Source organism: Myotis daubentonii, chromosome 14 (assembly GCF_963259705.1).
Source record: "Myotis daubentonii chromosome 14, mMyoDau2.1, whole genome shotgun sequence".
NCBI lineage: Eukaryota > Metazoa > Chordata > Mammalia > Chiroptera > Vespertilionidae > Myotis > Myotis daubentonii.
This window is the reverse complement of record NC_081853.1, coordinates 13,744,576-13,760,758: the sequence shown is the minus strand read 5'-3', so window position 1 is coordinate 13,760,758 and position 16,183 is coordinate 13,744,576. Positions and strand designations below refer to the sequence as shown.

Genomic DNA, 16,183 nt, shown 5'->3' with positions numbered 1-16,183 from the left:
TAGCTGCAGTGTGGAGACTAGATTAGAAAAGGACAAGAGAAGAATCTGGGAAACTCACTGGGATCCTCTAACAGTAGATCAAGGGAAATGTGACGGTGGTTAAGGACCAGGAGGGTGGCAGTAAGGAGGGGGGGGGAGGGGGGCGGGCGTGGAATATACAGATTCAAAGTAGATTGGCTCTCCCATGTCTAACATACTGCCTGACAATAACAGGAACTCAATCATTTGTTGCCTGACTGATTCCTCAAGCAGAGCTGTTGCTGGTTCTGAGGCATCTGCTAACCCACAGATGCATGACCTCACCCTGAGCAGTTTAGTCATCCAGCGCACATGAGACCCACAGGAAGATGTTGGAGAAATTATTATTAAGTTAATAAGCCAGCTGGCAAGACTCCACTTATGAAAACCTCTTGATGTGTGAATGTTTCTTTGTAAAACAAAATGACTCTCCCACTCTGACAATGGAAAATTTTAGAAGCCAGCTATCTTTTGCTGTGTGACTTTTTAAGCTGTGGGAGAAATGTATTATTTAAAATAGCCTGGGGGTATGCTGCCAGAAATATAGTGAAACACTAAAGGTGCTGAAAATAAGTCCTTTCATTTAAGAAGGAAAAAAAGCTATAGTTAGACAAACTATACTCATTCTACTTCCTTACTTGTAAAAACATGGTCTCTGTCATTACTTCCTAAAACAGCAAAATATTTTTATTACCTATTAGTAACAAATGCAAATGCAAAGTTAATTTATAATCTGATAAATTCACAATGTCAGAACAGAGAGTGTCTTCCCTATGTTATTTAATAATTTTGACCTTGTATCAGGTCAAAAGATATTTCTCTTGCTAAAACTGTAAAACTAAAACCATTTGAAAAATCAAAACGTTCATGTGGATATGAGAACAAGAGAATCTATGATTACAGTCAACTGCATTCAAAATGTAATCCTTAATCCCAACACCTCTGAAAATGTTTTCCCATCCTTATACAGGCCAACAGCATTAATAGCAGGGTAACAAAGGAGTAGTCAGGCTTACTTACAGCTGCTCTCTTGCTAGGACTAAGATAAACCTAAGATACTTATCAATTTCTTAGAAATTAAAGCTTTATTATTATTAAATTGCTTAAAACAATATATTACTTAGGCTAGAGTGGTAAATTCAAGTGCTTGGGGACACAAATAAAGCTTAATTTGTTATTTTAAAAAAGAGTGCCCATCAGCAAAAAGTTCAATCAAGTGTCTTGCATACCTTTTATCAAAAGGCCACCTACCCACCAGTGCCCACACCACTGCTTCTGAAGAATCTCAAAGTATAAGTGGTAGAGATCAGGATAAGAGGGGCTGAACGGGATTGCCATGCAAGGAATTTAAAAATAGTCAGCGTGGGATGTGGCTCACTGGTTGAGTATTGACCTATGAACCAGGAGGTCTCGGTTTCATTCCCAGTCAGGGCACATGTCCGGGTTGCAGGCTCGATCCCCATTGTGGGGTATGCAGGAGGCAGCTATCAATGATTCTCTCTCATCATTGATGTTTCTATCCCTCTGTCCCTCTCCCTTCCTCTCTGAAATCAATAAAAATATATTAAAACTATATATTTAAAATTTGCCTTCTTCCATTTGGTAGGAAGCCATTTCCCCTACACTAAAAATAAAGGTTTCTATGGTACTCTCTGTACAAGTAGTATGCCTTTAGAGTCTTAAAAATGTTCTTTCTACAGAACCAGAAAAGGATTCTTAAGAGCAACAAATAATGTTTTGGTCCTATCACTGTAAGAACTATTTTAAAGAATCTTAGTAACCAAGGCAAACAATAATAGAAAACCTTAGACATTCACTGAGGTTTAAAGTTGAACAAAACAAAGGTACACATTGTTCCATCTGTCCTTTACCAATCAAGAAAACAAGATTGTATATTACTAGCTAAAATTCATATTTTAGCAACATCTGCAAATTGTAAATATTCTAATTCACATAAAGGGAAAAGAATAACCTCAAATTTATGTTATTTGCATTTTATTAAGGAAGCTCTTCCTTTCTCTTAGTTTGTACCAGTGTTTCCAGTACAAAAATACCTTCATTATTAGGAAAAGTCACTTATTCCAGCAGGGAAAATAAAAGCCTAAGCTTAGACCTTGGGCAGCTATTAATTACAAAAGAAAAAATTTAGAAAATAGCATACTTTAAATGCAATGCTATAATGAAAATATATAAATGTATAGGAAGTAGCAAAAGTAGATTTATAGCTGTGAGTACATGAAACAGAGTTTATTCTTGTAGTATTATTTATTAATTATTGTATTATTTTCCATATGAACTGTAAACCTATTTTGCCCCACCCTGTATTAATTAAATCTTAAATAATATTCAATTCTATATGAGTGTACAAATCAAATATCTTCAGTCTTGAATTATCTAAGACAACAGATTGCACAACTGAGTAATAGTTGTATATTCTCATTTTTGCTAAATAATCTGATTATAGAAAGGTCATTTGAAATGAATACATTCCAAACCATCTATATATAAACAGAAAGGACCAACATTTCTAACTAAGCAACATTAAAATAAGGTATTTCAATAAAATTTAAACCAAAAATAGTTTTAAATAGCAGACAGCATAAAACATAACATTGCTGACCCCCATTTGAACTAAAATTTCAAAATTTTGAATTATTTATTTCTTCAAGTTATAGGTTGTTTATTACCAAATTCATAATCCTTTGATATTTTCTTAAAACAGATTAAATTTGCTTCCTTCCCTCAGGGAAATGCCAGACTACAGTGATATCTAAGAAATATGATTAAATTAGTTTAATTACTTTATGTCAACTTGATAAGTCACTGTTCTTTAATGCAAAAACTGCCACTTGTAATTAATGACTTCGTATTGCTTTAATTGATCAAATGTCTCAAACATATAAAACATTGAAAGAAGTTCTGTATATCTTACAGCAATTCAGTGGAGAAGTCTTGTCCCAGGGGAATGTAAATCTGAAGTACAAGAAACCTCTGGATCAGTCCAACTAGAATGAGAGGGGGAAAAGATACATTCACATGTCCAAACCATTTAGATGTGCATATAAACAAACACAATGGAAGGCCACCAGCAAGCTTAAGCTTTTAGTATTTCAGTAATATAAAGAACTGCAATAGCACTGCCCATGTGTTACAACATCCTTATTAAAGCAAAACATTGATGAAAATCAAATCAAACTCTAACAACAAATGTTGTCTTTTAAAGTCCCATCTGTAGGCTTGGTAACATTTTTATGAAAATTTAAAAAATAATTTTTTCTTTACTATTTTTAATAGTTTAGGAGAGAACGTACACATAGAACTGCATTCAATAGAGACATATAAAACTGAACTATAGATTCCTATCAAGGCAGTCATAAAAGCTTGGAGCAATTATTTTTATTCACTGACAGTTTTAAGTGTACTAAACAACTTAATAAAAAAAAAAATAGACCAAGAAAAGCAATTCTCGCTGAAGGTTTGATGAGCCATATCTAGTTTATATGGTTTTAAACATAGTGTCCACACTGAGATGGATGGAGAAACATATTTTCATTTATAATACCTTTTGTTAATTTAACACACTTTTAATTAATCTAGTGCTTATAAATTAAGAACTGATAACTTTTATTCCCCACCACCGGCTTCATCTTTATTAAAAAAACTAGGGGCCCGGTGCACGAAATTCGTGCACTGGGTGTGTGTGTGTGGGGGGGGGGAGTGTCCCTCAGCCCAGCCTGCCCCCTCTCACATACTGGGAGCCCTCAGCGTTGACCCCCATCACCCTCCAATCGCAGGATCGGCCCCTTGCCCAGGCCTGATGCCTCTGACAGAGGTGTCAGGCCTGGGCAGGGGACCCTCATTTCCCCCCATCACTGGTTCTGCCCCCAGCCCAGGCCTGATGCCTCTGGCCCAGGCATCAGGCCTGGGCAGGGGACCCCCAGATCCCTCCGATTGCTGGCTCTGCCCCTTGCCCAGGCCTGATGCCTCAGCCAGAGGCGTAGACCCCCATCACCCTCTGATCACCTGATCGGCCCCTTGCCCAGGCCTGACACCTCCGCCAGAGGTGTCAGGCTTGGACAGGGGACCCCCATCTCCCCCCGATCACTGGCTCTGGCCCCTGCCCAGGCCTGAGGCCTCTGGCCCAGGAATCATGCCTGGGCAGGGGATCCCCATCTCCCTCTGATCGCTTGCTCCACCCCCCGCCCAAGCCTGACGCCTCTGACCCAGGCTTCAGGCCTGGGCAAGGGGACCATCATATCCCCCCAATCCCCGGCTCAGCCCCCCGCCCAGGCCTGATGCCTCGGCCAGAGGAGTTGACCCTCATCACCCTCTGATCACCAATCACCGGATCGGCCCCTTGACCAGGCCTGAGGCCTCCGGCAGAGGTGTCAGGCCTGGGCAGGGGACCCCCAGCTCCCCGCGGTTGCAGGCTCCGCCCCTGCCCAGGCCTAATGCCTCTGGCTGAGGCGTCCGGCCCGGGCAGCGGGGACCCGCAGCTGCAGCGGCCCCACGATCGTGGGCTCTGCTTTAGGCCCAGGCAAGGGACCCCTAGCTCCTGGGACTGCCAGCTTCGACCGTGTCCAGCTCCCATCGCTGGCTCCACCCCTACTTCCTGCTATCACTGGCCAGGGTGGCAAAGGCGCCTGATTCTCCGATCATGGCTGGGGGGCAGGGCAAAGGCGGCCCCAGGGCCACCTTTGCCCTGCCCCCCAGCTCTTAGCTCCCCCCTGGGTTTCCGATCACTGTCAGTGGCAGGGGGCTTCTTCCTGCTTTCCCTTTCGCCTCCCTGCATTGTGCCTACATATGCAAATTAACCGCCATCTTGTTGGCAGTTAACTGCCAATCTTAGTTGGCAGTTATCTGCCAATCATAGTTGGCAGTTTATTTGCATATAGCCCTGATTAGCCAATGAAAAGGGTATCGTAGTACACCAATTACCATTTTTCTCTTTTATTAGTGTAGATATTTGGAGAAATACCAATCCCTTGGCACTTTTGATAGGTGGAGTCTATAACTGCTTCAAAATCGATTAATTTCATATTACCTCTTCAGATTCAGTCACTTAATTCCTTCCCTCTTAGGCTTTGAACTTCTGCTTAATCTCTCAATTATGATACGTTTAATGGATGTTTTAATATCACTACTTTTCAAAACATAACTTTTAGAAACTTTTTTCCTGATGTGGGACTTTGGGTAGAATATGGAAATGTTTTGATTTATCTGACCTTTCTTACAAATCTCACAGTACAGGCTAATGCATGGATAAAAGAAGGCAATTGGTCTAAAATGCATGTTATATTCTATTTATTCTAACTTAATAGGCTTAACAAATTTAAGTATTTTAAAGTAATAATACATGTTTATATAGTCTATATAAAGACCTTCTGGGTTATAATTCTACGTAAACTGTTTAACAACATTTCTGAACAACCTGAAATTTAGTTTCTAAAAACTAAATATGCCCAGTATTTTTAAATCAAACAAACAGGCTAACTTTTGCTTAAAACACTAAGTGGCCAGGTGACTCAGTTGGTTAGAGCATTGTCCTGTATACCAAAAGGTTGAGAGTTCGATTCCCAGGCAGGGCCCATCCAGGAGGCAACTGATTGATGCTTCTCTCTCACATTGATCTTTCTCTCTCTCCCCTTCCTCTCTCTCTAAAAATCAATAAAAACATATCCTCAGGTGAGGATTAAAACAAACAACAAAAACACAAAGTTTATAAACTGACCAGAGACCTATTTGTAGAGTAAGCAATATAATAAAAATAGGGGCCCTAACTGGTTTGGCTCAGTGGATAGAGCGTCGGCCTGCAGACTCAAGGGTCCCAGGTTTGATTCCGGTCAAGGGCATGTACCTTGGTTGCGGGCACATCCCCAGGAGGGGGCATGCAGCAGTCAGCTGATCGAGGTTTCTCTCTCATCGATGTTTCTAACTCTCTATCCCTCTCCCTTCCTCTCTGTAAAAAATCAATAAAATATATTAAAAATAGGGAATTACAGGTTCTGACCTTAGAAAACTCATCAGGAACCAGATTCTACCATATTTATGGGAAAAGCCAGTAAGGCAACTAGGGTCCTGGACTACAAAACCAAAATATGATACCAAAATGAGGTCAACTTATTGTTAATCAACAACTCATTAATTAACAACTCATTGTTAATCAATCTCTCTCTTGCATCTTCCACTGATTGGCCGTTGGGTATTTTTCCACTGCACAAGGTCTCTGTAAATAGAGCTGAGGGAGCACCAGGATACATGAAATGCAGTCTTTACAAAAGGTCCCTAATATATGTCACAAATCTCACTGAATCAGCACTGTTCTTTTCAAACACAAAGAGCTACACATACAGGGCATTTTTGTATGAACATTTTTAGATATGAAAGACACTTGCCCTCAAAAAAAGAAACCTTTATAATGCAACTTTCTCACATATAGAGAAGCCCTAGTTTCCAAAAGTCTCCACTTCTAAGATTAAAAGAAGTATGACAATACTATATGGTGATGATCTAACAAAGAAAAAAGTACTTTAATAACATTTGACATACACTGATCCTGTGTGTTAGAACAGCTATATAAATTCTATAGTAATATTTTTTTCTAGTAGCCTAGTAAACTCAAATGGACTCTTCATGTCTACATTATATTTAAAATTACTCTAAGTAATGCTGAATGTGGAACTGCTTAGTCAAAAAATGCCCATTATGTACATAAAATTCATAAAAATGTAGTCTTTTTATTGAAATATGCAGGTTTCTACAGTTTTATAATCTATTCTTGCCTGAGACAAACTACCTCTATTTTTAAGGGGTCAGGTCCTTTTTTCTTTTGAATATTTTAGAAACAAATTTAACTGGTAAAATACCATTAGATGTTTAAACACTGGTGTTCCAGTTGTTTCCTTATAGAAAATGACAGCTGTACACCTCATATACAACGAGTTGGGACTAGTCATCCTTTAGGAGTGACCTGGTAAGTCATGCTGAAACCATTTACTGGTTCCAATCACAGCCCTGGCATAAACAGCACTGACCTGTACCTCTCCACTTCAATACAGACGACAGGAAACAGTTACGCCTTCATTATGGGTTATTCCACATCCCTTGGGCAAATGAGAAAACCTGTCTGGGCCCTTTTACTTTTCATGTGTAAAACTGGATCAATAATTTAGAGTTATAAATTATAGGCTTATTTGTATGGATTAAATTAGATCTATTCAATAAAGATTTACTGAACGTCTACTATGTATAAGACAGTGCTGAAGTTTTTGTAGTGAGGAAGATAGACAAGGTCTCTGACCCCTTAGAATTTATTGTGTAGTTCCATGAAGGAGAAGGTCAGAATGCTCTGAAAGCATAGAATCATGGGTCCTTAGAGGGAAAGGGACGATGAATGAAGATTTTCTTAAAGAAATGACATTGGAATTCAGCTAGGAACACATTTTACAGGGAAAGGGAATATTCTATCATGTGATGAAAAAGGTGAATTTAAAGGCCTAACAGGCAGATAGGAAAGTCAGCAGGTGAAAAGCAGCAGGAGATAAGCCTGGCAAATAGCTAGGAACTCAATCATTTAGGGCAGCCGTGGGCAAACTACGGCCCACGGGCCGAATCCGGCCCATTTGAAATGAATAAAACTATTGAAAAAAAAAGACCGTACCCTTTTATGTAATGACTAGAGGCCCAGTGCACAAAAATTTGTGCGCTCGGGGGGGGGGGGGTCCCTCAGCCCGGCCTGTGCCCTCTTGCAGTCTGGGACCCCTCGGGAGATAACAACCTGCTGGCTTAGGCCTGCTCCCGGGTGGCAGAGGACAGGCCCAATCCCTAGGTGCAGCCCCTGGTTGGGCTCAGAGCAGGGCCGATTGGGGAGTTGGGGCGCCGCCCCGTCATGCACAGAGCAGGGCAGATTGGGAGGTTGTGATGCCACCCTCAGTCACGCTCAGGGTAGGGCCAATTGGGGGGTTGGGGCACTGTCCCCTGTCACACTCAAGGCAGGGTCGATGGGGAGGTTGTGGCACCACCCCATCACGCACAGAGCAGGGCCAATCAGGGGGTTGGGGCGCTGCCCCTGTCACACACAGAGCAGTGCCCATCAGGGGGTTGGGGCACCACCCTCTATCACCCACAGAGCAGGGCCGATCAGGGGGTTGGGGCGCCGCCACTCTCACACTCAGGTCAGGGCCAATGGGGAGGTTATGGCTCTACCCCATCACACACAGAGCAGGGCCTGTGGGGGGGGGGAGCTCCCCCCTATCAGGCACAGAGCAGGGCTGCTCGGGGGTTTGGGGCCCCGCCCCCTGTCACACACAGAGCCACAGGGCGATCAGGGGGTTTGGGCGCTGCCCCCTGTCACGCTGATCCCGGTGCCGGGAGGCATATTACCCTTCACTATATAGGGTAGAGGCCTGGTGCATGGGTGGGGCTGGTTGGTTTGCCCTGAACGGTGTCCTGGATCAGGGTGGGGGTCCCCACTGGGGTGCCTGGCCAGTCTGGGTGAGGGGCTGAGGGCTGTTTTTAGGCTGGGAGTGACTGAAGTTCCCAACTGCTCCTTTTTTTCTTTTTTTTAATTTTATTCTGGGCCAGCTTTAGCTTGAGGCTTGGCTCCAGCTCTTAGCCCTCCGCGGCTGAAAGTAGGTTTCTGGCCTTTGCTTACAGTGTTGTGAATTTCTGGCTGAAGTCTGGCGGTATTTGTTACAATGTTTCTTAAACTGCCCACTCAGAGGCCTGCAGCCGCAGGCGGGGAACGTCGGTTTCCTCCAACGATCCTCCGTCACTGAGGCAAGCAAGCCTCATGTTAGTTTCAAGCTGCCTGGCTGCCGCCCGCCATCTTGGCTGACAGTTAATTTGCATATCTCACTGATTAGCCAATGAAAAGGGTAGCGGTCGTACGCCAATTACCATGTTTCTCTTTTATTAGTGTAGATGTTTACTTTGAATTTATATTAGTTCACACAAACACTCCATCGATGCTTTTGTTCCGGCCCTCCGGTCCAGTTTAAGAACCCATTGTGGCCCTCGAGTCAAAAAGTTTGCCCACCCCTGATTTAGGGCCTTGAAGGCCATGTGAAGGGTATAGGTCAGTGATGGCGAACCTTTGGAGCTCGGCGTGTCAGCATTTTGAAAAACCCTAACTTAACTCTGGTGCCGTGTCACATATAGAAATATTTTGATATTTGCAACCATAGTAAAACAAAGACTTATATTTGTGATATTTATTTTATATATTTAAATGCCATTTAACAAAGAAAAATCAACCAAAAAAAATGAGTTTGCGTGTCACCTCTGACACACATGTCATAGGTTTGCCATCACTGGTATAGGTCATCCTAAAATCAATGGGAAGCCACTCATATATTCACTAATTTATTCAACAAAGTTACTGGATGTCTACTATGGTGCCAGGCACTGTTTTAGGCAAACAAAATAGACTAAATTTCTGTGCTGGTGGCAGTAACTTTCTGGTAATGGTGAGAAAAATAAACAAGTAAACAAATAAGTAAGTAAATAAATAGCGTGTTAAATGGTAGTAAGAACTATTGGAAGAAGCAGAGCATGCTAAAAACGATCAAAAGTGTGGGAAGGATCTAAAGCACTGGTCAGGGTTAAGGCCTGAAGAAGTGGAGTCTGGGAAAATGAAGCTCTAGGCAGAGGGTACAGCTTGAGCACAGGTGCTAGGGTGATAAGGTACCAGGCTATGTTTGAAAACAGCAAGGAGACCTGTATAGATGCGGCAGAGTGAACTAGGGAAAGAATTATAGGAGACAGGGTTAGGGAGTTAAGAGGGCACCAATCCTGCAGGGTCCTATAGATCTTTGGTTTTTACTCTGAGAGAGATGGAACATTTTCAGCAGGGGAGTGCCTTACATTGACAAGTATCGCGCTAGCCACTAAATTGACAACAAAAGGCAAGTCAGAAACAGGGAGGCCAATTAGAAGTCTACTGCAGTATTCCAAGCGTGAGATAATGGTGGCTTGGGCCAGGGTGGTAGCATTAGAGCAGTGGTTCTCAACCTTCCGGCCCTTTAAATACAGTTCCTCATGTTGTGACCCAACCATAAAATTATTTTCATTGCTACTTCATAACTGTCATGTTGCTACTGTTATGAATCGTAATGTAAATATCTGATATGCAGGATGGTCTTAGGCGACCCCTGTGAAGGGGTCGTTTGACTGCCAAAGGGGTCGCGACTCACAGGTTGAGAACCGCTGCATTAGAGGGTGGCAAGAAGCAGTCAGAGAATGACTCTAACTTAAACACAGAACCAATAAGATCTTCCTAATGGACTGAATGAAGAGAAAAAAAAATCAGGCTAATTTAAGAGTTTTTGTTTGAACAATTGAAAAGACAAGTTACCTAACGACTGAGATGGGGTTGTGTGCTAGAGGAGGAGGAGGAATATCTAGGGCAAAGCCGGTCCAAGTGGAAATGTCAAGTAAGCAACTGAAAATACAAGTTGGGAGTTTGAGAGAGAAGTCTGAGCTGGAATACAAGCTGGAATAAGACAGACATGGTACAAACTAGGGAGTAAATGTAAATAGAGGGTCAGGGACTAGGTCCAGGCGCACTGCAACATTAAGTTGGGTTAGGGAGAAGAGGAAGAACCATGAAAGGAAACTAAGAGGGAAGACCAGAGAATCAGGAAGGAAACTAGCAGTGGGCATCCTGGAAGATGAATGAAGAAAATATATCAAGGAGGAGGGTGTCAACCTGGTCAAACGCTGCTGAGATGATAAGCAAAATGAGGGCTGGAATTGGCCAATGGATTCAGGAGTACAGCGATCACTAGTGACTCTGACAAGAGCACTATCAGTACAGTGGTAAGGTCAGTGCCATTGAAACGTTTTAAACAGAAGAATTCATAATGAGATTTATTTTAAAAAGAATATCGAAGTGGGGACCGGGGGAGGTTTGGGGAGCACCTCATAAAGATGACTTCACCCTCCAGAGCAGCTGGAACTTGGATTAACACAGGGCTTCAGAGATGCTGGCCCCCAGACATGCAACTGGGCTCGGACACCACAGGCAGAGAAAAAATGGTTTCGAAGCTGAGCCTCACACAGAAAGTCCTAGTCCCATAGGGACATCCTATATAATAAAATCCTAATATGCAAAGACACCGAATGGTGGAACAACTGGTGAAATGACCAGTGAAATGACCAGTCGTTATGATGTGCACTGACCACCAGTGGGCAGATGCTCAATGCAGGAGCTGCCCCCAGCCTGCAGGCTTCAGGCCAGCCAAGGCAGGTGCCAGGGATGGCCCCCCAATCACCCTACCAGTCGTCCTGCAGAGGGAGATGACCAGAGGGAGGAGGGAGGAGCTCGGCGGTGGTGGCGGGGAGTGGGGTCGGTGAGTGGGTGGCGCCAGGCCGGCCAAGGCGGGTGCCAGTGGGGGGGGGGGCCCTCCCCAATCACCCTGCTGGTTGCCCCCAAAATTGGCCTGATCATCAGCCAGGTCTAGGGACCCTATCCATGCACAAATTTCGTGCATTGGGCCTCTAGTCTATATAACAAGTACCAGGGTGAAGAGCAGTGTGGACTTACTTATCTGGCTAATAATTTACTCAAGTCTCATTATCAAGGGAAGCTGGTTCCATTTAGAAATTATAACCTAAATTGTTATAGTTTGTTTATGTGACAAATTTAACAAACTTATTAAACACCAACTATATACAATACATTAGACAGGGGTATAAAATAGATGATGCAAGATTCCTACACTGGAGAAGTGTACAATCTAATAATTAATATCAGTTTATTTGATAAGATGCTGAGTAAAAATAAATAAAACAAAACCAAAAAAACTTTGACATATTGAGAGATATTCAAGTGTAATTCAGAAATAGTACTATTTAAAATAAAAAGTTAAACATACTTAATTTTATTATTAAACTTTCTTCAGAAGCACCTAATATAGTAGGAAACACATAATGGGGTAGCTAATTTCAAATCTGTATAAATAAAGTGAATGTTTACTCTTAAAATAGAAATATATAATGGTAACTGAACTAAATTTAGAAATGGTAATTGAAAGCCAATTCTCTATTCAAGGCATAACATTTAATTTAAATTTAACCATAACAACTTCACACAGAAGGTCATTTTATAGAAGCAAAAATAACTATAAAGCTGTTATCAAAAATTACAAATAATCTTAAAGGCATTAGTAGAAAAATTACAAATAATTAATCTTACAGACTGTATAAACTGTTTCATTTGTTACAGTGTTGCACATCCAACAGAAGAGCCAGATTAATTTTTAATTACAGGGCATTGCACAAAAAACACATTAAAAGATTCTTCCGTTTCTTCCAATTAAAACTATCATCTTTCCATTTAAAAAGCAATTATATAACAAGTTAAAAATTCCTAAAAAATTTTTTTAGATAAAAGTAGAAAAAGGGAGGTGGTAGAGGGATTTAGAAAAAACTAAAAAGAAAAAAAAAAAGCAGGAAAGGGAGCTTGTCTTTAGACACTGAACCTGTGGAAGAGGAGAAATTTTTCAGAGCCAACTGAGAGAGGTTACAAGGAGTGGTCTGATTTTGTCAATAACATGCTTATGTACATTGATGCTGAGGGCATCACATGCAAGTACAGGCCAACAATAAGAAAAAAACAACAAGAAAACACTGGATTACATTAAGTTATGTTTCTGCAAATCAAATGTATCTCTCTCACAAAGACAATATCCTTAAAAAAGATGAAACGTGTCTCCTGTAAGAATAACCTAGTTTCAGACACATTTCCCTGGCTCATCTTAGTTTATCTCATTTATATGTATAAATTTTTGTAAAAATGAAAAATACTCTATTAAAAGAAAAGGAACTGGCCCTGGCCGGTTTGGCTCAGTGGATAGAGCGTAGCCCTACGGACTGAAGGTTCCCAGATTCAATTCCGGTCAAGGGCACATACCTGGGTTGCAGGCTCGATCTCCAGTAGGGGGCATGCAGGAGGCAGCCAATCAATGATTCTCATCATCATTGATGTTTCTCTCTCTCTCTCCCTCTCCCTTCCTCTTTGAAATCAATAAAAATATACTAAAAAAAAAAAAAAAAGGAACTGTGAGGAAATCATGATTTGTAAAATTGTAGTAAATTAATAAAAATTATTTTAACAATGATTATTCCTTCTCTGCGAGTTTCTGCTTTTTATTTTATTTAAGAAAGAAACACTGGCAAACCATTTTAAAGTTAACCATCTTCCATCTATAACTTCTATAACTTCTATGGCTTGGCTTATGTCTCAGAGGTCTAAAATATGCATGTAGTAGCTTGAAATGGTAGATAAAGCACAGAGTCTATGAAAATTTAGAAAACTGAATTAAAATGAGAAAAATCAGGTACCAAGAACAGTCTTTTCATAGTATCTAGTACACAGTAGTATTCAATAAATGTTTTTAATGAATGAATGAAGAAAGAAATGATGAATGTAAAAAGTAACTGGCTACTTATATTTACTAAATTACCTAAAATCTATGGTTAAAACATAGGACAAAGTTGATGAAAATCTGAATAATCATTTTGAAAAATTCTATTTCTTAAATCACATCAGTTTACTCAAAGCCTAATTTGGTGGCAGAGCCTCAAATTTTAACCCCAGTTTTGCCAATAACAGCTTCTGATCCTAAATGTAGGTGATCTCTTAGGGTTTCTTCTGCTTTAGAATGCTGACTCTAATTTCCAAAGTAAGAAAGAATTGAAATCTACTCCTTGAGCTTTTGTTAAAGCACATGTTAATATCTATATTTATTAGATATTAATATTTTTAAAGGTATATAAGTTGATATGTCACTAAATAGTGCCTTCTATTGTGTTTTATATAATTGTTTTCTGACAAATTAATTTCCTATAATTTAGGAACTCCTGAGTTTATTTCAAAGCTTAGTCTTGACTACCTGATTTCTTGATAAGGAACCAACCTCAGCGTGCTTATCTATAGAAGAGCTACAGTGAGGATTAAAAGAGTTAAATGTGAAATGCTTAGGAAGTCAGGCACGCAGTAAATGCTCAATAAATATCATTACTATTACAACTAATGGTCATTAAATAGTTCTTTAAATCTTAAAAATACTGGTAGATTTCTAGTAAACAGTGAAGCAGAATATTAAAAAAACAAAAACAAAAAAAAACCTGGCATAAGGTTACTTTCTAAATTAAAAAAAAAATCTTATCAGGTTCATGTCAACAGGTGCCAGTAAAAGTCAAACTAATGTATGTGTATGAGACTTAAAGGCATAATTTCAAGCATCAAATGTTAAGTTTCAAGGTTAAAAATCTTACTTACGGATTTGCTTATTCTCCTTTGGTAACTGAATTTTGTTTGTCTGACTGCTGCCTTCCAGGACAAACACAAAACTTTTTACTTCTTTATCAAACTCCTATAGAACAAAAATGAAAACAGTGGTAATTGAAAAGTACTAGTATTTTGTTTGGCTTCTATTATAAAATTAGAGCTGAAAACTCACAAGAAACAAGTTCCAGATTCAAATGACTTAAAAGTAGACTGAGGCCTTGATACTCTCACCCTAAGACTTGCTGGGAACTGGAATACAGAAGCCACACTAAGCCACTTGGCAAATTCTGTATTATATCAAGTAGGCACTCTTCCTCCAAACGATAAAAAGTTCTCCAAGCTTCTTAGGGATTCTCAAGTAACTAATTTTGAGTTTCCGGAGTTTATTTCTCTTCCTCTCCTTTAATCTGTGTGTTTCTGTCTAGCAGCACAAGCTGACATCACTTCTGTTACAGTATAATAAATCATCTAACCTATGCTGCATCTAGTCTGGAAGGTCCTTGGTCTTTGGCCATGGCTCATACAGAATTGATCATTGCCTTTATAAAAAAAACTAGTGCTCCAACTTGGAAGTTCCATATCATTTACTTAACATCAGTACAAATTAAAGTACTACAGTTAATTAAAGTAACCTAAAAAACTAAGGTTGGAGAAACAGAAAACAAACAAACATGAATCAAAGTGATAATGTAAATGGTTATATTTTTATGAACCAAATTCCAATCTTTGAGTATAAAAGATCTTTTTCACATTAAAATAATTCACAGATCCTCCCACTCTCCCATTTTGTATTAAGAAATGCATTGTGTCTAATAGCTGCTAAGAATTAAGTAACATTTTAATAAATTTATATTATGTCTATCACAATAGCATCTCCTATGTATTTGTGGGGTTTTTTAATCTTTATTTTATTTTTTTAATAAATCTTTATGTTGAAAGTATTACATATCTTTCCCCTTTGTTCCCCCATTAACCCCTTCTAACCCACCCCAGCCCCCCCTCCAGGCCTTCAACACCCTACTGTCTGGGTCCATGGGTTATGTATATATGCATACAAGTTCTTTTTTTTTTTTTTTAAATTAAATCCTTATTATTCAGACTAGAGGACCAGTGCACAAAAATTTGTGCACTCGGGGGGGAGGAGGGGTCCCTCAGCCCGGCCTGTGCCCTCTCGCAGTCTGGGACCCCTCAGGAGATAACGACCTGCTGGCAGAGGGCAGGCCCAATCTCTAGGTGCAGTGCCGGGAGCCGGTCCATCCTTGCTGTTTCAAGGGACCTGGCATATATGGCATACGGTTCTTAATATGTTTGCTCACCTTCTTGGCGCTGTGTTTTAACCAAGGTCACCACTCCGAGAAAGGTTGAATCCCCAGGTAGGGATTTTCCCCTGAAGTTAGGGAGGGAATAAAACCCCTCAACTAAGTGCCAGGTGGGTAATTAATCACTTTAACTGTGAACAATCATGCTTAAGCTACATAATCTTTACTCCCTGGAATGGAGGTAAGAAACACCCTAACCTTTGTAATAGAGATTGATAGGATTGAATCAACTGGTATATAAATACAGATGTAACAAGACAGAAAGAGACAGACTTAGAAGAGAGACCCTACAGACAGAACCTACACAGAACCTACAGGCAGAAGAACTTCGGTGGAGAGAACATGGCAAAAGATCCTGGACTGAACCTGACTACAGAAATATGGCAAGAGAACCTGACTAGAACCTGGTGACCGAACCTGGCTGGAGAACCTAGCAAGGGAACATGGCTACAGAACCTGGCTGGAGATCCTAAGCAGAACCTCTCTGGAGATCGAGACCAGAACTTGGCTGGAGATCCTGGCTAGGCTGCTGATCAACTGAACGCTGTCTCCG

General features: G+C 40.6%; 1 protein-coding gene across 9 annotated transcripts in view; it reads right to left on the bottom strand.

The window, feature by feature from the left end:
* CFAP20DC (CFAP20 domain containing) overlaps positions 1-16,183 on the bottom strand; it is a 219,565-nt gene that overhangs the window by 194,246 nt on the left and 9,136 nt on the right. For 5 of the 9 annotated variants that reach the window (XM_059663097.1, XM_059663098.1, XM_059663100.1 and 2 more), the window contains exons 3-4: positions 14,303-14,396; positions 2,951-3,023 (exon numbers count right to left, since the gene is read on the bottom strand). In XM_059663097.1, coding sequence (XP_059519080.1) covers positions 2,951-3,023; positions 14,303-14,396 — 167 coding nt within the window. Of the gene's footprint in view, positions 1-2,950; positions 3,024-14,302; positions 14,397-16,183 lie in introns of those variants that run through there. The other 4 variants (XM_059663103.1, XM_059663102.1, XM_059663104.1 and 1 more) reach the window with 3 other exon arrangements.